General features: G+C 38.2%; 1 protein-coding gene across 1 annotated transcript; it reads left to right on the top strand.

Annotated features, from left to right (window-relative positions):
- EDNRB (endothelin receptor type B) lies at nt 1-27,021 on the top strand. The gene is made up of 8 exons (XM_020973263.2): nt 1-337; nt 1,333-1,843; nt 19,054-19,166; nt 19,305-19,509; nt 21,004-21,153; nt 22,237-22,370; nt 22,861-22,969; nt 24,165-27,021. Exons 1-8 carry the CDS (start codon nt 93-95, stop codon nt 24,297-24,299), a joined length of 1,602 nt encoding a protein of 533 aa, XP_020828922.1. The 5' UTR covers nt 1-92; the 3' UTR covers nt 24,300-27,021.

Below are 27,021 nucleotides of genomic sequence, written 5' to 3'. Positions count from 1 at the left end.
AGAGGGGAAAAGATTTCGGCTCGGTAGGAAGAAGCGGGAGGAGTTCAGCAGTGATTGATGGGAAAGATACGAATGAATAAAAGTACTTGTGGATGGCGAGCACGGATCCGAGTAAATTGTGGATGCTGCCTTTCTGGCATCATTTGAGTCATTTCGTCAGAGCCAGACCCGCCTGCAACTCCAGAGGGGCGTGCTTAACCCCATGTGCCGCCAGGAGCCGAGCTGAGAGCAGAATGTGCTTTTCAGAGCTGGGATCATCATCCATCCACAGGCATAAGCACCAGCCCCCGCCCGCTGAAACGAGAACCCACTATTTTGTTCCTGGACGAGCTGCAAGGTAAATAGCTTGCTTTGGTTTTTAAAAGTAACATCGAAGTAGTACGACCTATGGTATTCTGCCTTAGTGCAACCCGTTTAGTCTTTGTAGTTAAAAAAATAAAATAAAATAAAAAGAATTTTTAAAATATAGATGTGACAAATTAACGTGTGTGCTCGGGGAATGTTTTAGTTATTGTTTTCATTTGTTTGAGGCTATATAAAGGAGAAGGGGTCTGGTGAGTTAACAGTAGAAAATATTCCTAGTTTGACTGCGGGGAAAAAAAAACAAAACCCGAACTGAAGCTGTTTCCCTTGAGTTGGGAAGCCTCCACAGTATACTCGATGCGACCCGTGAATCTTTGCTCTAGCAAAGTCGTGAACTTCACATCTTCTCTCCCTTCCCTTATCCCCGGTGAGAAGACATGAGCAATCACTGTACTCCTGGCACAAAGATTAGCACACAGTAGACACTTAATAAATGCTTGTTTGCTTGTTTGCCTGGTTGTCAGCCCTGAGAAACAGGGAGAAGCTGGTGCATGCCAGTATGTGACGGGTTCTTTATGCCCTCCTGCTGCTTAAACCTCTCCTTCTCCAAAGCTGATAGCCTGGAGTTCTGAAGGCGTGAGAGTAACGGGGCTGAGTTTGCCTCGGCACCCCTTCTTCCTTTCTCTGCCCTCCCCCACCCCTAGACACTTCATGACGCCCATACCCACAGCTAGGGGTGAACCCCTTTGTAGGGACAGAAAATGCAACACTCCACCACCACCCTTCCTCTCCCTTCCCCCGCTCTCCTTCTTTCTCTCTGGGATGGAATTACGCAGAACTTCTTGTGCGCGGGAATTCCCGAGTTTCCCCAGTTGCACAGACAGAAGTAGCCTCAGCACCCAGCTCTAGGGTAGGAGGAAAGGGGCGACGGGGCTGTTGGCAGGAGTGACTATTAGGCAGCTGATCTAGTGTTCTCTCCCTCTCTACTATCCCTCTCTCCAATCCCTATTCCCCACCTTCCCTTTCCAGGCTTCCGACTCCAAGCCAGAGAGCAGTCCCCTGGGATTTCAGACAGAGCAGCATCATGCCGCCTCATCGCAGCCCCTGCAGTATCCCCCTGTTGCTACTTTTTCTCGTCTGCTGCACTTTGGGGGTCTGGGGGGAGGAGAACGAGCTTCTATCCGCCCGGGACACCCTGTCACCGCTGGAGGCAGGGGAGGCGATGACCCCCACTGCCAGAGCCGCCTGGCCCAAAGCAGCCAATGCTAGCCAGTCTCTTCCATCGGTACCGCAGGGGCGGTCTCGCGGCCTCTCTCCCACCATGTGCTCGGGCCAGACAGAGATCAAGGAGACTTTCAAATACATAAACACCGTGGTGTCCTGCCTGGTGTTCGTGCTTGGCATCATCGGGAATTCCACCTTGTTAAGAATCATCTACAAGAACAAGTGCATGAGGAATGGTCCCAACATCCTCATCGCTAGCCTAGCCTTGGGCGACCTCCTCCATATCATCACTGACATCCCCATTAATGTCTACAAGGTAAATGGCATCTTGACCAAAGTGATTCTGAACAACTGTACGGAAGTTTATGGCTGGGTTTGGGGTAGGGGCTGGGGCAGGAAAAGTAGTTGGAGGTTGGGAGAAGAGAAAGAAGGATCAAATAATTTTTAGTTTCCGTTCCCCAACTCTTTCTCCTTCCCAGCTCTGATTTTGTATCCCTGAGTTTCCTAAGAATTTTGGTTTTTAAAATGTGACCCCTCTGAAAGTTATAAAATTGAGCACTTTAGAGGACACTGCAAGCCTGCAGAATGAAGCACAGGATTGGCTGAAGAAGGGCAGTCTAACAGAGAAGGGCACTGACTGGGGTAGCAGCAAAAGACAACCTTTTGGGACTTCATCTACCTCAAGGTTTTGCCAAGTGTTAACCCTAGGAAACAAAAGGAGTAGAATCCCAGAAGTCCCTTGGTAGTGAAGACATAGGTGTTGCTGTATTTGTTAATAAGCGGATCCCAAAAGACCCTGGAACTTTCTTACCCAGTCTCCATATTTACAGGGTCTTAGAACCAACTGGCTCAAAGTTGTGGATTAGGATTGAGACAGCCGCACATGGATGAAGCCACATTCAAGTGAAAGCTTTTATTGAGCTACTGAGAGGGGTGATCCAACCCAGCAAACTGAGTCTTATTGATTTGGAAAGACCAGTGGGTTCTGAAAACCTCTACACATTGGGAGGTGGGAATATGGAGGCAGTAAGTAAGGCATTCCTATTGAAGAATACTGGAACCCCTCTACAGAGTCGTATCTCCCTTTGGCACTTAGGCCTCCACCTAAGTTGATTTTAGCAAGCAATTATTGAGTACCTACTATGTGAAGAACACAGGGCTGGGAGTTGGGGAGCATACTATGCAGACAACTATGCAGTCTAAAAGTATTTTGAATCAGTTCTTAGGATAGCCAACAATGAACTGCACTGACCCACATAGCTCTGTTTTGGAGTATATATATATACACATATATATAAATGTAATAAATAAGCATAGTGGAGGGGGGGGGGGCTAGCCTTGAAATCAGGAAGACCTGGTTGCATGTCCTGTCTCTCATATATACTAGCTTGTGATTATGGGCAAATCATTTACAGTCAGTGCCCCAGGCAATTCTCTGACACTTGTCCTGAATGATGGAGAGTTTTACACACACACACACACACACACACACACACACACACACACACACACACACAAATGTTTCAGGAGCCACACTTCAAATTAGATTGGTCATATTTCACATTATATGAATGTAATACTTTTTATGCAAAGGGAAGTTTTTGGTTCACATTTTAGGACTAATAACTGTAAAGGAAAAAGCACTCAGGGTTATGCGATTCACTGAAAGTAGGCCTAAGCACTAAATTAGAATTGCTTTTTCACTTTGTAATTTAATTATTTTTCTGGATTCTAGCCTCAGGCTATCCTTAATGTGAGACTAGTACATTGCTCAGTATCTAAAACTAGACACCTGTTAAGTTAGGTCACTGAAGTTGAAAAGCCTCAAAATTCCCCAAGTCTGGCTGGAAGCCAGAGTTCCTGATCCTCTAAGAGATGGGCTGAATGAGGACCTCACACAGAGATTGTTCAGAGTCTGGCTGGTAATCCATTATGGGGACTAAGTATGTGCTGTGTTTAGGCTGTATCCTTAAGAGTTGGACTTCAGGACAGTTCCAAATACAGTCAGCCTATACTCTAGATCACCTGTGTAACATCAAGGACAAATTATACCTTCTCCAGATAAAATCCCTGTGCTCACTCAGAGTCCTGTCCCCCCTCCCAGGTGTTCCACTGATACAGAATCAAGATTGCAACTATAGAAACACTTTGAATATTCATATAAAAGAGAAAAAAGAAGATTTTAAACCATTCCAACTGCCCTAACATTTCAGTTGGTTTTGCTATAGTCAGTGGGTAACAATGTTATTCTCTGCCCTCAATTCCAAATCCCATTTAGGAGAGGAAATAGTGGAGAGAGTACCGAAATTAGAAGTGATATTGTTGCTAATGTCAAGGTTCTATTAACAGGTAGATTACTTCCAGAGTCTATGATGGTTTTCTACTAAGTCTTGCAACTGGAGGCAGCAGTACTAACCGTTTAGAACAGAGAGAGGTTGTCTCTTGACTGAAATGAATTGGGGGAGGGGGTGGGATCCATAGATCAGACTTGGGTCTGAGTCAATAAGCATTTAATCAAGAAATATTTATTACATGCCAGATATTGGGCTAGGTGCTGGGGATACAAAGACAAAAATGAACTAGTCCTTGTCCTCAAGGAGCTTGTATTCTTTGTAAGCTATACTATTATCCTCAGCAAGTAACTTGACCTAAGCCTCAGTTTCCTCATTTGTAAAATGAAAATTACACTTACTAATTTCCCTACCACCACTGAGGTTCCACACCAGCCTCATCGTAGCATGGGTCAGGAAGGGTACCAAAAGTGGAGGGGATTCTGGGCTCTTAAAGGCTATACAAATGAATCACGAGGTCTGTTAGTATTTATTTATCTGAAAAGGCTTAGAATGCAGACCTGTTGACAGAAGGGATGTTTGTTGGCTGAGGACCAGCCTAGCTAAGGTCTATGAGGGTCCTCAGAAGAAGGTTACCCTTGAGATAATTGATGTTTTCCAGCCACAGCAACACATGAGGAATATAGTTTGTGGTCCACATCTGTGGTGAAGAAATCAACATTACCTAACCCACAGAACTTTCCAGTAGAGAAAGTGCTTTATAAAGGAAAGCACTAAAAAACAGGTAGTATGATTAATACATCAGGAACAGAAAAAAGAAATAGCTTACATTTATGTAAGACTTGCAATTCTTTTAAAATTTTATTTCATTCCATCCTCACAATAACCTGAGTGCATCTGTAGGATGCAAATTATTATTCCTGTGTTATAGATGGGGAAATTAAGGCATACAGAGGTTAAATGACTTGTCTAGTGTCGTACAGCTAGTCAATAGCTTTCCAGGAACTCAAACCCAGAGTCTTTTGAACTCAAATGCAATACCCTTTCTGTCTATTCCTCTATTTGATATAAATCACAAATCTCTTTTTCCAAAGTCACTTGTAACTTTCCTCAATGCACTCACCTGAAGAAGAACTTGGCCAACATATCTACATATTGGTTGGTTCCCATCCAGGGTTATAAGTGATATTGTTGCTAATGTCAAGGTTCTATTAACAGGCAGATACTTTCAGAGTCTATGATGCTTTTCTACTAAGTCTTGCAATTGGAGGCAGCAGTATTAACAGTATGGAACAGAGAGATGTTGTCTCTTGACTAAAATGAGTTGGGGGAGGGGGTGGGACCCATAGATCTTACTCAACTTTTCTTTTCCTGCACTGCATTAAAATGGACAATGAAGAGAGGTAAACAACTCCTACAAACTCCTTTTGACCTATGGTAGAGGACATTCTAATAAGTAACTTGTCTGACATCTGAAGTAAGATGGATAGAAATTAACTCCTTAATAAACACAAAAATGGTAAAGCACTCTGATAAGGGTGAAGGGTCAAAGATGATATTCAGGATTATTTGCAGAAATGGGTGTTGTTAGGGCACTGTCAGGGAAGTGAAGGGTCCTGATGTCCCAACAAAGTGGCAGAATTACTGATCTTCAGCTCTTCACCTTTTAACCAGGTAATTACTGCCTTTAATATGGTAGGTAGTCAAATATTTGTGAATTGAGTAAAGAGGATCTAGTTAATTTACTACTTCAAAGGTTAAATGTTAAAGGTTTAACTTTTAAACTTCTAAATTTTTAGCTTTTGAACTAGTCAAATGAAGTTTACTCCCATTCCTAGATACTAGAATTTAGGAGTGGGGAAAGAAGCTTCTTTTTTGCTGTTTATCATTGGAACTTGAACTGTATCAAATTAATGTAGGAAGCTGCAAAAGCAAGCAATTTTTGAGTGGCAGTGACAATTCCATCTTTAATCGTTTTAAGAAAGTTGTTATTAAGAGTTACGAGAACCCAAGACTAAGATCAAGTTAAGAGTAGTGAGGATACAATGGGCTAGCTTTTGGTTACTGGGAATTATTATTTATTATTATTTTATTGAGACCTTTGATTTACTTAATGGGTCAAGGGAACTTTCTGATGAGGGAATTCCCTCTATAAATAAAGTTTGGCAACTGTGCCGCAGCCTATACTCTGGAAGAATTGTGTTGGGCCAGGAGAGATTTAGTGACTTCTCCACTGTGGTCACAAAGCCCGTGTGTATCAGAAGCAAGACTTCTTGATTCTGAGGCAAATTCTCTATCCTCTGCAACATACTGGGAGTTAATTAGAGACTACAAATAATCTGCTACAAATAAGGCCTGAATAAAGTGCATTACAATTGCCCCAAGACATATTGGTAGGAGAATGGCACATATTTCCATTGGTATTTATTTCTTCAAATCCAAGAATAACTTGTTCAGAACTATACAGCAAGACAGTATCACATGGTCACTTTATTATATGACACTTCTAATTCTCAATTCATGGGTCTGCATAAGGTCCACAGTTTTCAGAGATGCAGTAAGGCACACACACTCAACTTCAGGAAAATATAAATTTGACTTCTAGAGCCTAACTAGAGGCAACGGTCTAGGTTACAGAACAGAAGGTAGCATCTGGGAAGTATGTCCTCCTTTTACAGCTTAACTAGTAAACATTGGCATGTCAAGATAAGGAATTGCTTGATTATATCCACATTTAACTATATATGATTTTGAAATGCCTTTCTATGACACCAAGCCCTACTGCACAGAAAACCATCAAAATCATCTTTTTGTAAAAAAGAAAGAAAGAAAGAAAGAAAGACAGAAAGAAAGAAAGAAAGAAAGAAAGAAAGAAAGAAAGAAAGAAAGAAAGAAAGACAGACAGAAAGACAGACAGACAGACAGAAAGAAAGAAAGAAAGAAAGAAAGAAAGAAAGAAAGAAAGAAAGAAAGAAAGAAAAGAAAAGAAAGAAAAAGGAAAAAAAATTTAAAAAATTATCTCTACTGTTCAATGTTAAAATATCTTAGTTTGTTACTGGGAAGATCAGTTATCAGTGTGAGGTGATGATGACTTGCCTGAAAATCTTGGGAGTTGGGAGGAGGTAAATGATGTGTGTGTGTGTGTGTGTGTGTGTCTGTGTGTGTGTGTGTGTGTGTGTGTGTGTGTTATATGCTATATTGCCTCTCTCATTCTATTCTTCACTGTTGCTTTTGTCTTCCTCTCATTTTCTTTTCTACATTTTGCCAGTCTTTATTAGGTTTCCTTCGTCTTAGAGCATCCCCTTTCATGCAGAAATGAAAACTGTACTTTTCATCGTACAGATAAGTTAGCTATACCACAGATGTTGTGTTTATTATTAGCCTTCCCCAATCACTTTTCCATTCCCCCACTCTCAAGTTTCTCCATTTCTGTCTTCTTTTTTCATACATTTGTCTCCTAAGTTTTACTGAATAGTATCTCTATTTATCCATTTCCTTTCTCTTACTTCCTCAGGAGAAGTTTATCTTTACACTATTTAACTAGTTCCTCCCACAAGAAGGGAAGGAAGGAAAATGGGCTGGGTGCTGCCATAGACAGCTTAACATAGTAACAAAGAACTGGAATGGACCTTTGAGGTCATTTCTCTAGATGAGAGAGAGATTAATTCTAGAAGGGACCTTAGAGGTTAATATAGTCTAACTTTCTTATTTTACATATGATAAAACTGATGAAGCCCAGAGAGATAAAATTACTTGCCTAAGGTACCACAGCTATTCAACAGTAGAGAACCCAGGTTTCCTAACTCTAAGATACTATAATGTCTATATCCCATTTCAACAGGCTATAGTATAGCTGACTTTTATTCTGTGGCTAGAGTAAGCTCCAGTGATACCATTCCTTTGGAGAAAGTGTTTTTGGAAAGAGACAGAAGAATAGGGCTGTTGCCAGTTGAGACCTACAGGTGGACAGTAAGTGTTTAGATAGTAGAGATGAAGGCTGGAAAGCCCAAATTCATACATTTCCCATGAAGGTTTTTCACACTCAGGAAGTTTGCTCAGTAACATATTTTTGAGAATAATAAAGGATAAAAGCGACCAAAGTAAGAAACATAGTTATTTTGGGAAAATAAAATTAGAGATATTTGTCATGAGTAGAGAAGAGAAAGAATTTGTAGATTACGCTAAATCAAAGAGTTTAAAGTCCCTAAGTGTGATCCAACTTTTAAGCCATATATGAGATTTCTTATCTGTCAAATTAAGTGATTTCAGTCTTTTAAACGTTCCTTTCCCTACTTACTCTGAGTTATCCAAACAAGATTGAGTAACATTTTCAAAGCTGGTATATGCAGGACTGGGTAACTCAGTTTTTATTGTGTCTCTGATCCAGGCATCTCACTTTTCCAAAAGACAAATAAATGACCATATATGGTCATGTGTGTGTGCTCGTTATGCTATAGTTAATTTTATTTAGAAGAACATGTCACAAATGAATAAATGATTAAGTGTTTTTAAGTGGTGCTGACAGGATCAAACGTGGGTTGAAATAAGATTCAAGAAGTAATTTATAATGTGAAACATTCTCTTTCCTAGCTTTGAAATACTGAAAAGAGGCCAGTTGTATTTACAAGAACGTTGTATACGATAAAGATACTTTAACTGAAGAACTCTCTGGTTTTGTAATTCTGCTTTCTCATAATATGTGGATCTGAGTCACTGTTTCTTTCTTTTCACCTGTGAACACACCTGTGGAGGTAGCAAAATAGTCAAGATGTGGGTAATAGGCTTGAGAGAGTGTAGGATACTATCAGTTTATCAGCTGATATCTACTGAGTTTTAGAGGTATAAAGAGGCTTAGAGACCTTTTAGTCAAGTTTTTAATGTTTTTCCTACCATGGAACACTTTTACAATCTGATGAAGCCTATGAATAACATGTCAGAACGTTTTTAAATGCAAACAATAGAATACTTAGGATTAGAAAGGATGCCAATCAAAGTAAAATCAAGATATATGTATGTATGTATATATGTATGTATAATTATATATAACTACATATACACTTTTATTTAGCTGTATCAACTTTTAATATAAACTTTTATTATATATTGTCATATATTTATTATATTCTAGGTATAAAAGTTAATATAAAAAGTTTGTGCATGCATGCGCGTGCACACACACACACACACACACACACACACACACACACACATGTTAACAAACCCAGAGCTAAGAACACCTGATCTAGTCAAACCCATTTGATCTATAGCTGAGGACACTGAAGCCAAAGAGGCAGAGGGAATTATGTAGGTCACATAGAACTAGAGATGCAGATTCAAGATTGCAAACCTAGGTTTTCCAATTCCAGTTAGAGTATTGCTTCCATGGCTACACATGCTTTTCTTAGTGAACATATTGCTGATATACTGTTTTTATGACCTCCCTCACCATGTAAAAGTTTAATTTAGCCATTTCAATTTGAAAATATCTTTTAGGAAATGACATAACCTTCAACACTGGGTCATTTTGCCGTGGACAAGTGCCCCTTGAACATTGTCTTCGGCCTCCTACCCCCACCAAAGCCTGTCTTCCCAACAGCATGCCATAATGCTCTGGATCACCACTGGTTCTCCCAAAAAAGAAAAAAAAAGACAATTTAGCTTTCCTATCCATATCCCACTCACTTAGGACCTTTATTTCTATTCAGTATCATTTTATTAATGTAATAAAGAAATCTAGGGCAATATGTTAATGTTGTTACTATGTTAGAGCAATCCCTCCTCCTCAGTTACGTACACTAACATTTATACACATAACAACTCATTTAATTCAATTAAATAATTATTTATTAATCACCTACTATGTCAAAACACTGTACTATCTGCTAGGAGGACAAGGATTAAAAAAACAAACAATCCTTACCTTCTAGGAGCTTCCATGGGGGAAAGGAGGGCAGGAAAGAGGGTTACATCATTCATATACATAGACTAGAGCCCAGTTACCTTTTTCTTTTTCTGTCTTGAAATGACATTTTCATCTTCATCCATTTTAGTGCAGTATATGTTTCCAAGCACAGTCAAGGACTGGGTGAGAAAGCAAACATTGTACTTTACACCAGCTTGATAAAATTTCTGCCTTTTGTCCTTTCCATTATCATCATCATTTATATGAAGACTCTTTGGCTTTCAAAAGTTTGAAAATGCCTTTAGTAAAGTACTAGGATTTAACTGTGCAGGTGTCTTAGCGGACAAATCCACCCATGGTTCTTGTTAGGGGAGGCAGTTTGGATAAGAGGCTGTTGTCATAATCTTGTGCCATAGACATTGTTGGAATTTTAAAAATACTATGAAACTGAATATGGAGTCAGGGAAGAGCTCTTTAGTCTCTCCTCTGAAGATTAGCTTAATTATGTGATTAAGAGGCCACTAGATTGAACCACAGAAACTCATAGAAATCTAGAGAATTTATAGAGGAAGTACCCATGCAATTAAACCAATAATCCTTGAGGTATTTAAATAAGATACATGGTGCCTTCTTTCCAATATGAACAATGGAAGGTCATATTATGATATATATATATATATATATATATATGTATATATATATATATACATATATATATATATATATATATATATATATGGTAAGGAGAATATCATTGTTCCCTCTATTTCGTAAGCATAAACAGCATTATGATGGCTGTTTTGAGAAAGTATGGTATGGGCCGATTTTTATTTTCTACGTCTAGTTAAGGGGGAACCTCTGACAGTTATAGTATGAGCTGTGTGTTCAGTCTTTTTTCAGTCATATCTGACTCTTGTGATCCCATTTGGGGTTTTCTTGGCAAAGATACTAAAGTGGTTTGCTGTTTCCTTCTCAAATGACCCACGAGCAAATTACTTAACCTCTTGGAGGTTCTTTACATCAAGCCTTCTTAATCTGGGGTTTGTGATTTTAATATTTTAATATTTTGATAACTGTATTTCAAGAGAATTCATAGTATTACAAAGAAATCCTATATATTTTATTTTATTCATTTGAAATAATTATTCTCAGAAGGGATCCATAGACTTTGCCAGACTGCCCATGAGGGTCCATGACACACACAAAAAGTTTAACAACTCCTCATGTAGACTCCCAGATAGGTTGTTATGTAAGTGGAGGGAGTTCTCACTGACAAAATCAATAATTATAATTAAGTTAAATTTTACCTTAAAAATAAGTATGTAAATTAAAAGTGAAGTTAAAATTCATCTAAAAATAATCATTTTATAGTCACTATTAAGGATTAGTGGCCAAAGAAGAGAATTTTGGCACAGACATTTAGAGGATTTGTGAGTGGAATCATAAAACAATAGATTATCATACTCTCGCTAGCAATAATGGTAATATTGGTGGCAATCTCGATTGGATTATCATTCTTTGAGCAAGGTATGTAATGGCATGGGATGGTGAACGCACATTCACTGGCAATGCAGATGTCAAGATGCCCACAAATTGACCAAGCCCTGGAGTTTTCTCATTGAACAACTGATGGGAGGAAACATATTCTGGGATCAATTATGTGGTGGTTCAGGGTCTCTGGACTTCTAGTCTGAGCACTTATTCTATATCTTCTTGTAAGTTCTCCAAGGAAGTCCACCAAATGAACTGGGAACCTTCCAGATCTCCTGACATAGCATTATTACCAGTTGAGGGGAAAAGCCGCCTACCTATTATCTCGTTATAACACCATTCCACTTCCTTTTCCAGGCATTCATAGCTTTGATAAGGTTCAGAAAAAATTTTGCTCCATTTGATTTGAAGCTTACTCATTTCCAATAGCTGTTGATATGATTTTAAAAGAAATAAATGGAATACTAATGTGCTAGAATGAATGTGTACTATTTAGAAAAATGGCAAAAATTCAGTAAAATTATTTATCTCCTGCAGGAATCCAAGATTAAAAAAAAAAGCAAGGAAATACCCTTTCCAAAAACTAGTGAAAGGCAACATTTTCATTCTCCCCACCTTTGTCTATCAATATATTTAAACAATACTAGCTATTTTAAAAGTAGGGTTCATACCTCATCAACAACATTAAACACTCTGCAACCTCAATAAATGTTTATGATTCACTTATAAATATATCTTCATCCATATGCTTATAAGAGCAAACTTCTACTTAACAAATCACCTCTTAACAATATTCTCCTCCTCATACTCAGTATATCCATCTTCACCCTGGACAGAATCCCTCAAGCAATTAACATTCCCTGTGGAATTCCATTAGATAGTGGTGAAATAGTAGGTTCTGGAGTACATCAGCAGTTTCTCTGACAGGTTTTAGGTTAGGGGAGAGTGTAGGCCAGTGGGAGAGAACTGATAATTAATAGCTATGAGTTTCACCTCTTCCAATCTTCCTGGAAGGTCTAAACCCTTATAAAACTCTATCTCAGAGCCCCACCCCTCTGTTCAGAGTCACTAAGTATGTGTGTCATTTTCAAGGGTGTCTGTATTTCATAAAACACCGAAAGCTGGATCTTTGCTATCCTCAAATCATTATAAAAACTGACTCAAAGGGAATAAGAGAAGCAAAAGATTGGTAATGAGTGGAAATGATAGCATTTGAGATGTCTGCCTGTAGACTATCTTGTTAATGGTGGCACATAGTGTACATTTGATGGAATGTTTTGAAAACCACAAATGGCCCCATGTCACTGTATATGCTGAATAAGAAAAACAGGAAGGGAAAGTAGTATGTATAGGCCATGAAAACAGTGACATTCATTAGTGAAAGCTTGTTAACTTTGGCATTTCCTGACTTTATGGGGCTTGACTCCTTTCGACATTAACAATCTGTTAATGGTGTTTTCCTCCTACTTAATTTCTCTGTGAATGTGTTTTTTAATTAAAAAGAGAAAGGGGAGAAAAGAAAGGAGGTGGAAAAAAAGAAAAAAAAAGAAAACAGTAGCTCAAGTAAAATCCTCAGCCTGCAAGTCATTGTTGGGCTCGTGCAGCAGCATCCTTTGAAGAAGAATAGAAACTTATACAATATTTATGTTAAGTATTATTTAAAAATTAATAGTTTTAATAATATCATGCAGGACTTTAAAAAAATTATGTGGGCATTCTTCCTGCCTGGAGCAGAACTGCAGCATTTCCAATCTCAAAGCTATAAAGACTTAGCAACTACAAATTAATAGAACATGCCTAATTTGTTGCTATTTATTTGCTCTTATTTGGGGAGCTTAGCATATTAAAAAAAAGTGTTAAGAAACGACAACCTTAGGGAAAAACAGGCATATGGTGTTCTATCAACATGAGCATAGGACATGTCAAGTTCCGTCAATAACTGTTGCCTCATTTCTAGACCATATAAGTACAAAAGCTATTGGCTAAAGTGCTCATTAGGTTGAAATCAGAAGTGTCAATATATGGATGGTATCAGTGAAGGATCCTAGTTCTAATATCTATTCAATCTCAGCTTTGGAGAGAATCCACAGATTTGCTTCACATGACTAGACATAGAAATGTACTAGTGCTTAACACCATTTGGAAAATCTTCAGGTAGTCAAGAGGCATTGTTTTGCAGTGGAAAGAATTCTGGGTTGGGAATCAGAGGACCTGGGGAATAAATCCTTAATGCCTGTGTGCCAAGACACTTAGCTTCTCTGTGCCTCACGTTCCTCATCTATTAAATGAGAAATAAACCAGATGACCACAAAGATCCCTTCCAACTCTGAACCTGTGATTGTATGAACCTTTTCTGGAAAGTATAAAACATGTAATCAGGTGATCTGAGTTCAAATCTCAGCTCTAATACTTACTAACTTATCAACATGGGCAAGTTGTTTAATTACTCTGAGTCTCAGTTTCTTCATCTTCAAAATGGGGACAGTATTCCTACTTACATTACCTACTTCACAGGATTGTTCTCAAAAAAGTTTTTTTTAAATAAACCTTAAAAGGGTTATATAAATGTGAGCTATTATTATTTTGTTATTTGTGTGTTTAAACTAATTTTTCCCCACACTACACTAACACAAGTTTAAGGTTAGCTGAATGCTTCAGAAAGTTCTAAAGAAAGTTCTACAAGGAGACTTTTGATTCTAATTGTTGGTTGCCAGTGTACAGTAAGAGAGAAATGAGCAGCGAGAATAGCTATCATTCACCCACCTGGGAAATAAGGAAAAAAGAGTGGTCTGTTCCTGGGGTTGAAAAAAAAAGGGAATGGAATATTTTCAGGACCTTTTTTTTTGGGGGGGGGTGAGGCAGTTGGGGTTGTAACTTGTCCAGGGTCACACAGCTAGTAAGTGTTATGTGTCTGAGGCCAGATTTGAACTCAGGTCCTTCTGACTCCAGGGCCGGTGCTCTATCTACTGTGCCACCTAGCTGCCCCAGAATCTTTTGAAAATAAAAGTGGGGAGTGGGAGTGGTGGGAAGTATTGCTCACCTACCTTGAGTCCTCAGAATATAGCTAGGAAAGGTCACCAGGTCCTAGGAACCACCACATTTTGGTCAATGGAAAGTAAAAGAAGTTGGTTCTGGACACCAATATAACCTCGGGGGTTAATGCCATTTCCTGTGAAATTTTAGAGAACTCTCCTAGGTTGTATGTGTGATGTCTTCCTAGATCATCCAGTGCTTTTCCCTGCAAGGATGTTTGGCTCAGTTTGGGAGGCATCTGCCTCTTAACTCTGTTCTTAGCACTGAGATAGCCCAAAGCTTCTGCTGCCCCAGCCCTTTAGAACAAGAGATGTGAGGGGAGCAGCTAGGTGGCTCAGTGGATAGAGTTCCAGTCTTGGAGTCAGGAGGACCTGGGTTCAAATCTGGCCTCAGATACCTGAAACTTACTAGCTGTGTGACCCTGGGCAAGTCACTGGACCTCAATTGCCTCACCAAAAATTAAAAAAGAGAGAGAGAGAGAGACATGAGGACTTGAAGAGAGTATTGGTTATATCTTATGCTGCCAGATTTGGCAAAGGTAGTCCAAAGCCAACGTAAAGCAAAAGTATGGATTGAATTTTTCAGGGAGTTCAAAGAGCTGCCTATCAAAGTCAAGACTGTCACTGATGGGTAGGAATAAAGATATGTACTAGATCTGTGATTTAGGGAATTCCCAAGTAAAGAGACTCTCAGTACAAATGAAGGTCAACATCTTCTCCCAAACTCATATTCTTAGAAGTTGCCTGGAACCCTGAAAGATTGTGATTTTCCTAGGGTCTAGGGACTTGAACCCAGGCTTTCTAGCTCTGAGGCAAGCTTTCTATCAACTAGGCCTTGCTGTGTCTCAGCATAATTAAATAAATTCATCCTAAATGGATGGGGGCAGGTAGGTGGTACAGTGGATAGACCACTGGCATTGGAGTCAGGAGTACCTGAATTCAAATCTTGCTTCAGACACCTACTAGCTGTGTGACCCTGGGTAAGTCACCTAACCTTATTTGCATCAATTTCCTCATCTGTAAAATGAGCTGGAGGAAATGACAAACCATCCAGTATCTTTGACAAGAAAATCCCAAATGGGGTCAAAAAGAGTCAGACATGACTGAAAACAGCTGAACAGCAACAAAACAGTATAGCAGTATTCACTCAATTCTTATCTTCTAGCATTACTTGATATGTAATTTTGAAGGTAAAGTGAGTGAGTACAAGAAGGGCCTTTGAACTTTGATGTGAGGATGCTGTTGAAATTGAGCAGGATCAGAGTTTACCAGCTAGAAAGGTTTTAGGCCTTTTCCCATAGGTAGAGAATACTAGAGAATTGTAATGTGGGTTACCTATTGTTACTAAGTTGAGTTGTAGTTAGTTTGTTAAAATTTTCAGTTTGCTTTTACAGTTTCACTAAGATAGCTTCAGGTCAGAGGTTGTGGTGCAGACCTCCAGCTGGTACAAAGAGCAATAATCCAGCTTCTCGCTGAGCCAAAGAAAATAGCATCCCTGAAAGAATACCAACCCAGCCCAGTTCAACCTTGAAATAAGATCTCAGTTCAGCTAATGGGCCCTTTTTCATGAGACTGGATTGTTCCCACCCAGTATCTCTCTTAGATCTGAATCCTCTAGTGGGCGTATTCACACACCCATCACCACAACATTCATATTTGTTGGAGATTGTTTTGAGAGGGAATAAAAGTTTTGGTGTCCTGTAGATAAATGTTCAGATGATTAACTGAATAAACACACACACACACACACACACACACACACACACACACACACCCCACTAACTTTCATCTGGAGATTTCAGCATCCTCTAGACACAAGCTTGTTTGTTTCTAAAGCTTGCTCTAATCCTACCTTTTCTGTTAGAGAACTTTGTAAAAGACAGTATCTGCTTCTTCAAGGAAGAGCCTATCTTTATCAGGTGCACTCCAATTTAATTCAATAAAGGCGTCAAACATATGTGTAGTACAAGTTGAGTGGGCCTGTGGAGAAAGCTAACCTTAGGTTCAGAGTGGCCCACGTTCAAATCCCGTCCCCACGTTAGCTGTTTGACCTAGGGCAAGTCACCAAAGCTCTCAGTGTCCCCAGATGATTCACGAAGATTCTAAATTGCAGAACAATTGCTAACCTGCATTAATTGATACAAGGAGTTTCTTTACCTTATTTTTCCTTGTTCATGTTCAGCTGTGTCTGAGTCTTCATGATCCCATTTGGGATTTTCTTGGCAAAGACATTGGAATGGTTTGCCATTTTCCTTCTCCAGTTCATTTTACAGGTGAGGAAACTGAAGCAAACAGGGTTAAGTGATTTGCCCAGGCTCACACAGTTAATACGTATCTAAGGCCAGATTTGAACTCAGGCTGCCCTAATTCCAGGGCCAGTACTCTATCCTCTGTACTACCCTAGCTACCGTATATCTCCAGAAAAGAAAAAGTTCAAGGCATTGTGCTAGGTGCTGGAAATAGAAATGAACAAAGCAAACAATCCACATCCTGAAGGAGCTTATTTTTTGGGGGGGAAGGGGGGTTAAGATATATTGGGTCTAACAGATCCTGTACTAGTGATTTGAACTTTATTTCCTCTAAGTAAAACACGGGATATTTGATTAAGTTGTCTCTTAACAAGCAGATGAAAAGGAACTTGTATTTGCCTCACATCAAATTTTAATAGCAACAAACCAGTTCCATCCAGCCTAGATGTACAACAGGGCAGGTAGATGGTGGATTGAGTGCTGGGACTAGAGTTACAGATACCCCAGTTTAAATCCAGCCTAAAATACTTACTAGGTTCATGATTCCAGGCAAGTTATTTAACCTCTGTCTGCCTCAGTTTCCTCAACTCTAAAATGGGAGTAATATCACCTACCTCCCAACTTGTGGTAAGGATCAAATGAGATCATATTTGTAAAGCACCTTAGTATAGTACCTGGCACCTAATAAGTAAGTAATAAATGCTTCCTTCTTTTTTTTCCTTCCTTTCCCAGAAGTGAAACTAACTCAATTATTGTCACTTAACTATTATTAAAAATGCCTCATTTACTAGCATTGGGCTAAGTATTGAACAAAGTGTCATTTACCCAACTTGAAAAATTCAGGGAATTTGGTGCATGGTTTATGGAAATTTATTTTATTTAACTATGCATATTTGTTACAAGGTTTCTCTTTTTCTAGCTTCTTCCATGTGTGGGGGGAGGTAGATTTTTGTAAATTGAAAAAAAAAAAAGCTTAAATTAAATTAAAACAACCACAAAAGAAAATGGTACATTGGTGAAAAGTCAGTAAAACCTAAGCACAGCATTTCCAAAGAAAATTTTCTTTCTTTCCTTTCTTTCTTCAGTGAGGGTAAAGGAGTAGCTATTTACAAAAACCTTTAAAAAAAATCCAAGTCTGGGTATATTTCCCTTTGTATTCAAAACTCCATGAATATTTTATCCAGATGTTCACCTCAAATGATTAATTACCAGTGTCTGATACCCAATTGTCCCAAAGAAAACTGTTGTTTGCCTCCAAAATGATAAATCCATGTATTTTAAATTTTCCTTTTCCTCGTAATTGAGAGGTGGAAGGGAAAGGGAGAAAGACACAGAAACAAAGAAAGAAAGAGGAAGAAAGAGAGTGAGGAAAATGGCAGGGAGGGAGAGAGAAGAAGGAGGAGGAGGAGGAGGAGCAGAAAGAGAAGAAGGAAAAGAAGGAGAAAGAGAAGGAGGAAGAGGAGGAAAAGGAGATGATGATGATGATGATGATGATGATGATATTTAGAACAAAAATATATGTGCCCTTAGGTATCTAACTGTCAGCAAGGAAACCTGTTATCTGTCAGTACACATTAGTACCTGCTTAGTACAACTTACAGTTTAGGGTCACTAAGAAGTAAAATTGCTTGCCTACGGACAAATGTATGAGAAGTCAGGCTTGAATTCAGGTTTTCCTGGTTTCCTGTTATTCCAACGACCTCCCTCTCTCTCTCTCCACCTTTCTCCCATTCTCTCTCTGTCTCCCTCTCTCTCTCTCCACCTTTCTCCCATTCTCTCTCTGTCTCCCTCTCTCTCTCTCTCCACCTTTCTCCCATTCTCTCTCTGTCTCCCTCTCTCTCTTTCTCTCTCCTTCCCTCCCTCCATCTTTCTCTTTCTCTGCTTGTTTTTGTTATTTAGTCATTCAGTTGTGTCTGACCCTTCATGACCCTATGGATAGTGTGGTCCATACTGTCCCCTGTGTTTTCTTGGCAAAGATACTGGAGTGGTTTGTCACTTCCTTCTCCAGTGAATTAAGGCAAACAGAGACGAAGTAACTTGCCTAGGATCATACAGCTAGTGTCTGAGGCAGGATTTCAACTCTGGTCTTCCTGACTCCAGGCCCAGGGCTCTATCTGTTGAACCATGTAGCTGCCCCTATATATGTACACACACACACACCACACACGCACACAGAGATTTTGACACATATTTATCTTAATCACTTTGTCTTAACCTTCATTACTTGTGAGCACAGTGTCAATTTTTGCCACTTTTAAGAAGGTATACTCAATTGTATAGATCTTGAAAACGAACTGAGTATATTCATAACTAATTCCCCAAAGTGGGAACCAAGCTGAATTTTCATTCTTCTCTCCACACTCCCAGTTTTCCATATATTGAGCAGCAGTGATTTTCAAAGGCTATTCCATGAGAAGACTAAATAAGTACCTGGGTTTCTGATGTCCACTTGCATATAAATACATTGAGAAAAGAGTCTTTGCTACATATTGAAGCAAATTCAGTTCAAAAGACACCCTATAAAATTATACATAACCTAGCTTTATGTTTTCTCAATGCAGCTGCTTGCAGAAGACTGGCCCTTTGGAGTTGAAATGTGCAAGCTGGTCCCTTTCATTCAGAAGGCCTCTGTGGGCATCACAGTACTCAGCTTATGCGCTCTAAGTATTGACAGGTGAGATCTTATATCTAAGCTAACAGTGCTGTAAATGCTCAATTACTGGCTGAAATGGAGATAGAGGTTTAAAAGACTGTATTGCTGAATATGATCAGACTCTTTTAGCTTTAATGTGTTCCATGTGTTGATCCTAAGGTATCGAGCTGTTGCTTCCTGGAGCCGAATTAAAGGAATCGGAGTGCCGAAATGGACTGCAGTGGAAATTGTTTTAATTTGGGTTGTTTCGGTTGTTCTGGCTATCCCTGAAGCTATTGGTTTTGATATGATTGCTATGGACTACAAAGGAAAGTACCTTCGAATCTGCTTGCTTCATCCTACTCAGAAAACTTCCTTTATGCAGGTAAATAAACTGTTGCCCGCCTTATAAAACTGTTCTTCTTCCATCGATGTTTAGCTATTTTGTTTCCCAATCTCTCTTCCCTGACCCGCTTATTTGCAATGGAAGATTACTATTTCATAACAGATTGTGGCTTGAATTGGAATTAAGATCCAAAAAAGCCTAGGTCCTCTGGAACTCAGAATTGCAGCAAAATGTGTCACCCAGTGGCCCAGCACACCCATAATTCATAGAATTTAGAGCTGGACAAGATAGTAGAGATTAATGAATCCAAATTCATGTTACAGAAAGGGAAACCATGGTACACAAAGGCTTTACCCAAATTACAGAGATAGTAAGAAGGTTGGAAGCCAAGTCCTTAGACCATAAATCGATTTTTCAAGAGAATTCCAGGGACTAACAGAGCATTGGTCATATCTCTGACCACTTCTAAAGCTCATGAAACTGAAATTTAAGTTTGAACTTAGCTTGTCTATTCAGACAAATGGCTTCAAAAAGGAAATGGTGTGTACCCAACATTAAAGCAGGTTCTGAGAAAGTAGATGAAGAGAACATTTTAGTACTGAACCTAGCTTTGATAATGAAGGTTTCTGGATGGTAATATGCCTAGCTTCTCTTTTTTTTTTTGTCCGCAAAGCTAAAGTAAAAGTTAAACTTGAATAGAATTATTTACCTTTTTTTCTTTATTAAAAGAACATTTTGGTAGGAGATACAACTCTGACCTCCAGAAGCCAGTCGCCAAGTCCGTAATAATCTGACCCTCAATGAGGGACTGTCATGATATAATGACATGTAATGACATGAGGTGTAATGACTATCATGACATAATACCATTCCCCTTTTGTTATTTCTTTGAAGGAAAGAAATTATTAGTCTTTGGCAGAGGGTAAAAGTATGGATAAATGGAGAAAAAAATGGTACTTTATTTCCTTTCTCCCCCTACACATGCTTGTGCAGCATTAGTTAAAGAAAAAAAAATCTTGAACATAGTTCAAGAAAGGGACAAGAGGAAAAAGTCATAAAACAGAATGACTTTTTTGTGAGGGGCTTGAATTTACAGATTGCAGAGTTGATTGAGGTTAAATGTGTTTCCCTTACCACAATCTGTGAGCTAAGTGTAGCAAATATCATTGGCCCCATTTTACAGATGAAGAAACTGAGGCTGAGAGGTTAAGTGATTTCCTTGGTTACACAATGAGTATAGAATGCAAATTCAGATCTCTGCTGATACCGAGTCCCCAAACTTGACGCAGCATGACCATAAGCAAGTACCTTCATCTCTCTGAGTCTGTTTCCTCAACTGAAAAAGGAAAGGGTTGGACTAAATTATGTCAAAGTCCCTTCCAGCTGTAAGTCTCAGGATCTTGTGTGATAAACATAGTCTCAGAACTCACTGCTTGAATTTATTGATTCCATAACTTCAAATGCTTGTATAACAGAATTTCTTAAAAAGAGGACTTGCTATTTCTCCTAATGCTGTTTCTTTTCTCCCTGTAGTTCTATAAGACAGTTAAGGATTGGTGGCTGTTTAGCTTTTATTTCTGCTTGCCTTTGGCCATCACTGCATTTTTCTATACTCTGATGACCTGCGAAATGTTGAGGAAGAAAAGCGGTATGCAAATTGCTTTAAACGACCACTTAAAGCAGGTAAGAAAGTAAAAAAAAACAACTGACTGCTGGATGCAAAATTCTTATTCTTATTTTGATCTAAATTACTTTTCATATTGTAAGCAGGCAAATATGACAAAGGAAAAAAGTGATACTGCTGATTGCTAGTGGCTCAATCCTATACTCCATATGCCGAGAACTTTTGCTTTTGTGTTTATAATCTATGAATCTGTGCAGTATAAACTTCAGGTTTTGAGCTAATACAAGGACAGCTAAGTGGCACAATAGATAGAGCACTGGGCTTGGAATCAGGAAGACCTGAGCTCAAATCCAGCCTCAGACATTTATTAGCTGTGTGACTCTGGGCAAGTCACTCAACCCTGTTTGCCTCAGTTTCCTCATCTTTAAAATGAGCTGGAGAAGAAAATAACAAACTACTCCAGTATCTTTGGAGTGGAACATAAAGAGTCAGACATGACTGAAAAGAAACTGAATCTAGCATAAAGATTCCTGATCTTTTTTGTATCATGGGCTACTCTGAATAATGTTTTGAAATACTTAAAATATATAAGATTACAAAGGAAACCACATGTTAGTGAAAATAACTCTGTGGTTTTTCTTTCTCCCATCCAAGTTCATGGAACCCATTAAATCTATCCAAAACTAGTCTGTGGATTCCAGACTAAGAACTCCTGATCTTGAAGGGTGTTTTATACTCTAAAAAAGGTTATAAACCTTTAACTCAATAATGCTTTTAAATAATTAAAACAAATGCTAAATTTCAGTGAGAGGTTAGTGAAAATAGATATCTGCTTTTTCTCATCAAAGTTCCTGGAATCCCTGCGTCTATCAACAGAATCCTTAGGAATACCTGGGCCCAGGTGTAGAATTCCTACCCTCAAAGGACTTGGGTAGAACCAATATTGAGTTTCCAAACTGATATTCTATTCCTTTAAGTCTAATTTGGATTAGGTGATTGATTGATTTAAAGTTCCTCATTCTGAATGTCTTCCAGAGTTTGTTCATTTTGCATATATCTTATCTCAATTATTTTATTTTAGGAAAGCATTTCTGGTGCTGCTACTAGGCCCCATCTAAAGATTGGCTCTCCTTTTCTTTCAGAGACGTGAAGTAGCCAAAACAGTCTTTTGCTTGGTGCTGGTGTTTGCTTTGTGCTGGCTTCCCCTCCACCTCAGCAGGATTCTGAAGCTTACTATCTATGATCAAAGTGATCCCAATAGATGTGAACTTCTGAGGTAAGAATGCTATTATATAGAAAGAGCCTGCATGATTAAATGCTCTATAAGACCACTTCTTGCTGAGGAGTTGCTTTGGTAGAAAGGGAGAGTGCCTTTCTGCCTACCTTACTGAGTGAAGGAGCCTTAAAAAATAAAATCCCAATTTTCAACCTCTGTTCCACTTGAAAGGAGAGGAGAGAGAGTGGAGGGAATGCCCAGAATGGAGGGACACAGGAGATTGATAAAACTAAAAGAATGACAAGATTAAATCTACCAGGTTTGATTCTCCTTCACCTCCCATAAATCCGTTTAGCTTAGAGAGGTCATAGCACTTTCAAAGGAAAGCATTGTAAGAAATAAGAGCTGTGAGGAAGAATAAAGGCCAATAGGAAGTGAAACCACTGTTTCTGTAGAAAACTTTTCTTCCTAAAAATATTTATCATCTCTTTCTTGAATAGGTGGGTTAGTAATGCATTATCACTAACATGCTTTGGGGGTATGTTTGCAGCTTTCTGTTGGTCCTGGACTACATCGGTATCAACATGGCTTCTCTGAATTCCTGTATTAATCCAATAGCTCTATATTTGGTGAGCAAAAGATTCAAAAACTGCTTTAAGGTAAGGGGACTATCTATCCTGACCTAAAAGATAGGTCTTCCAAATTCATTATTCTTTTTTTTATCCTTTTTTTTTTTACAGATAACTCTGAACTTTACTGGATTAGAACTGGTTTTTGTTATGAAAACACAGTCAGGGCTTTTATTTACAAAATCAGATAATCATACTCTCTTCTATTCCCTCCAACCCAACTAATGTCTTTATCTATATAGAAGTGCCATTAACATCAACAAGGATTTCACATGTGGATATGTAACTCTGACAGAGTTGGCAGAATGGAATTAGGACCCAATAAACCAGGACTAGGAAGCAGTTACATATTGTCCTGTTTCTATTGAGGCCCTGGTTCTTTCTATATAATCACAACTATATAATAACAATAGCTAGTTTTTCTTCTGGGACATCTTAATGATACACAAGTGTCAAAAACTATTATTTCCAGATTTCTATCATGTGGCCTAGCCAACTAGATGAACTTTAGCTAGATTAGGGCAAATATTTCAGCTCAATTAAATCATACTGCCCTTGAATAGACTCACAATATTTGAATAACCTCAGGCAAGGCATCCAAAAGAAATTTGATAGAGATAAATCTCCTACCTTGTCTGTGATATTCATTATTATTATTTATTCTCCAAATGAAGAGTTTCTAGGCTAAAACAACATAAATGATAAGAAAAGTCCCACCTTTACATACATAGAATGACTGCTTGTGTACTTTACATCTACATCATCCTTTTTATGAAATATTCTACTTTTATAAAGTCAAAGTCAGTTTATGAGGTCATGTCTTCTTTGCATAATCATAAAAAGATAGTATTGGAACAGATCTCAGTAATCAACCCCCTTTTCTTTACTTATGAGAAAACTGAGACTCAGAGAAATTGTGGTCACCACTTCCCTCCCACCTCTGCCCTTCTTGTCCTTCCACAGACTTATTTAAAATGTGTTTGGAGGAAAAATAACACTTTGGAGATAAAACCAAAAAATAAAAAATGATGGTGGAGTGGCATGGTGAATTTCCCCTGTGATTCCTTTACAAGGTTTGCCACAAACTCTTGGCTATGAAAAAAAAATTCAAGCAGTCCATGGATTTTCTGTCATGGATAGAAATCCGAGTCCTGCAGTATCCACAGATTTTCTGACATTTGACTAGCATGAGCGTATGATAATAATTTATTTTTGTTTTGGACAGTCATGCTTGTGTTGCTGGTGCCAATCTTTTGAGGAAAAACAGTCCCTGGAGGAAAAGCAATCCTGCTTAAAGTTCAAAGCAAATGATCATGGATATGACAACTTCCGTTCCAGTAATAAATACAGTTCATCATGAAAGAAGAACAAGGGAGTCACTGAACTGCAGTTCCTTCATTTTGGACAGAATTGTTATGATTAAGACAATGGGTCATTTGGAGTAATAGTGTTGTGTTTGCACAAAAAAAAATTGGTGAGAAAGTGATTGTTTTCTTAACACTAATAATTCTTCATGGTATTCTTAGTTGTTTACAGTACATGAAGTAAAGTAGGGAGAAAAGAAAGAGCACCTCATTGTCATAGCACTTAAAATCTTTGAAGTTAGCACTTCAGTGTAGCTCTAAATAACTTCCTGTAGATTAATATGCCATTTCTATTCAGCATGAATTCAAGCAGAGTTTTCAGTGAAGAGGGTGTTTTCTAATTGATGTGAATCCAACGTAGGATACAAAAGAACAGACTTATCCAAGTAGGGCAGATGTATGAAGTGATTCAATTAGGGCTTTTAAAAAAAATCCTTAAAAGAAGCAAAAGGGTGTTTTTTTTTTATCACAAGTGTTACACTACTGGGTAGACACATTATTGCTAGATACTGAAGGTGAAAGTATGTGAAAGTAAGTTTAGCTGGTTTCTTTTGTTCAAGATTAAAAGCATACTTGAATAATCCCAAGGGAGGCTTAGAAAATGCCATCTAAGTGATGGGCCTAAAATACATTCAAAACCCTTAAAAAGAGCAGATGGAATCAAATGTAGCAAAGAGAAAGAGGGAAGATTTGGACTGTTGTTTGAAATGAGTTCTTTGAAGACTCTTACATGCTTAGTATTCTCTTTAAAGAAAACAGAAAAAAAACTACCTAAGATTCTTGCCAGGATGATTATGATTGTTTTTAGAAGATTCTCACACTTTTATAACTGTGGTTTAAGGCTACATTTTATTACTTTGGGCTTCTGTAAATATTTAGATGGTGTATAACTACATGTTGACTACTTAATTAAGGGCAGGTCCCAGTCTTTATACCCTTAAACGAGAGAGATGCTAGTAGCAACCATAAGGGGGTTTGCCTGGAGAAGTATAAATATAGCAAGTGAGAAGGCCCTGTATTCCACACAGTCCCCTGAATACTCTAATTAAGTAGTTCCTAGGTATACGACATATAATTAAAGTACTAAGATTATTCTAAAATGGCTTTGAAACTCTAATCAGTCAATTTTTAATTTTCTCCCCATGGGGTAATTAGTGATCTTCATACATTTTCCCAGTTTTCCTCAAAATTCAGCTGTCAGAAAAAAAAATATATATAGTGATATTATGCTTTACCATCACTACAGATAAAAATACTTCTAAAAACTATAGTTTCAACTGTTTTTATCTTCCTCAAATTTTTTATCTTCTCTGCAAAATGCCTTAGTTATGAACAAGTTTAGACAATCCACAGGAGCAAGAGGAAAGGAGAGAAGGAAAGAAAAAGTAAGGAAATTAGTTGAGATGGGAGGAAAACTGAAAAGTACAGCTTCCCACTCAAAGTTTGAAGTTGTCGTTGTCCTGTGGATGCAGTTACAGAAGATTCTAACTCAGTTCCAGCATAGCAAAAACTGTAATATTCTCAGAGCTCCTGCAGGAACAAATTGGACCCAAGAGCTTTGCCTTTTACTCCTAAAATATCACCGAATTTTTTTTTTTTTGGTAACCAGGACCACATGTAGGAAATAAACTACTAATGTAGTTTCCTGCCAGCTTCTAAGCTGATGATAAACTAAACCAAAAACTGACATTGTGGCCAAGAAGAAATGACAATAACTCCTTGTGGGTAATTAACATGCCATGTGCATACTATTTATAAATCATACAATGGGTCCTGTCCATTGGCTTTCACAGCCACTGCCTTGAACTCCTATTATCATAAAAATACATTCAGTGCCTTAAAAGGGGGCAACAGTGAATTCTAAACTAGCTATTGGTCAGTTTCATTATGTCTTTTTTGTTTGTTTCTATTCAAGTTGCAGTTGTAGTGTTTCACTGCTATGTAACCCATTTTCACTTTTCTACACTAATTTCTTGCTAAGTCAATCATCCTTGGGCATGGCTACATTCTCATGCCCTGTGACTTAAACTCCATTGCACAAGAATTTTGCAAAACCTGGAAATTGCACACACAAAATGCATATGCACTGTTTTAAAAATGTAACCATATCCAATAATTTCTGAAAATGCTAGTTTAATATTTTTAAAGTAATAATAAAGCCTGGGGAAAAAAATCAATGGTTTCTTGGTATTACTGAAGCCAAGCTCAGAAAGGTGCTACTTGAACCATGTAATAATGACCAAATTATGTTTAAGTTAAAAAACTTCATTCCCCAGCATCAAGAGCAATGTAATATTGTAGTGGCCCCAAAGAGTAGCATTTATATTGTAGCTTACAGATTTTAAATATTTCTAATCTTTGTCATGTCCTGCTAATATGTCAGTATTATTTAATTTGAGGCTTATACCCCGCTGAACATTGCCAGATTGCGTGTGTCTGAAAGCATGCAACCCATGGCTTAGTAAGGGGACTCTAGCTAACTGAAAATAAACAAACATTTTCTTTATGAAGTTGTATAGAACCATGTAAAATAACTACATATATATATATATATACATATATATATATACATATATATATGTATATATATATATATAAAACAATATATGTTTTTCTTTCTGTGGTCACTTAAAGTGGCAACTACTGTAGTTGCTGAGTGCTTATTTGCTAGGTAAACAAAGTGAAATTATCAATAAAATTATTTTTAATTGTTTAAAA

This window comes from Phascolarctos cinereus, unplaced genomic scaffold (genome assembly GCF_003287225.1).
Source record: "Phascolarctos cinereus isolate Bilbo 61053 unplaced genomic scaffold, phaCin_HiC Scaffold_7;HRSCAF=346, whole genome shotgun sequence".
NCBI classification, from domain to species: domain Eukaryota; kingdom Metazoa; phylum Chordata; class Mammalia; order Diprotodontia; family Phascolarctidae; genus Phascolarctos; species Phascolarctos cinereus.
The sequence above is the reverse complement of the archived record's forward strand: the minus strand, read 5'-3'. Positions and strand labels throughout refer to the sequence as shown.

Coding starts and splice junctions, on each gene's coding strand:
- EDNRB (XM_020973263.2), top strand. CDS start 93: ATGGCGAGCACGGATCCGAGTAAATTGTGGATGCTGCCTTTCTGGCAT. Junction 19,167..19,304: donor TGCGCTCTAAGTATTGACAG/GTGAGATCTTAT, acceptor GTTGATCCTAAG/GTATCGAGCTGTTGCTTCCT. Junction 21,154..22,236: donor TAAACGACCACTTAAAGCAG/GTAAGAAAGTAA, acceptor CTTTTCTTTCAG/AGACGTGAAGTAGCCAAAAC.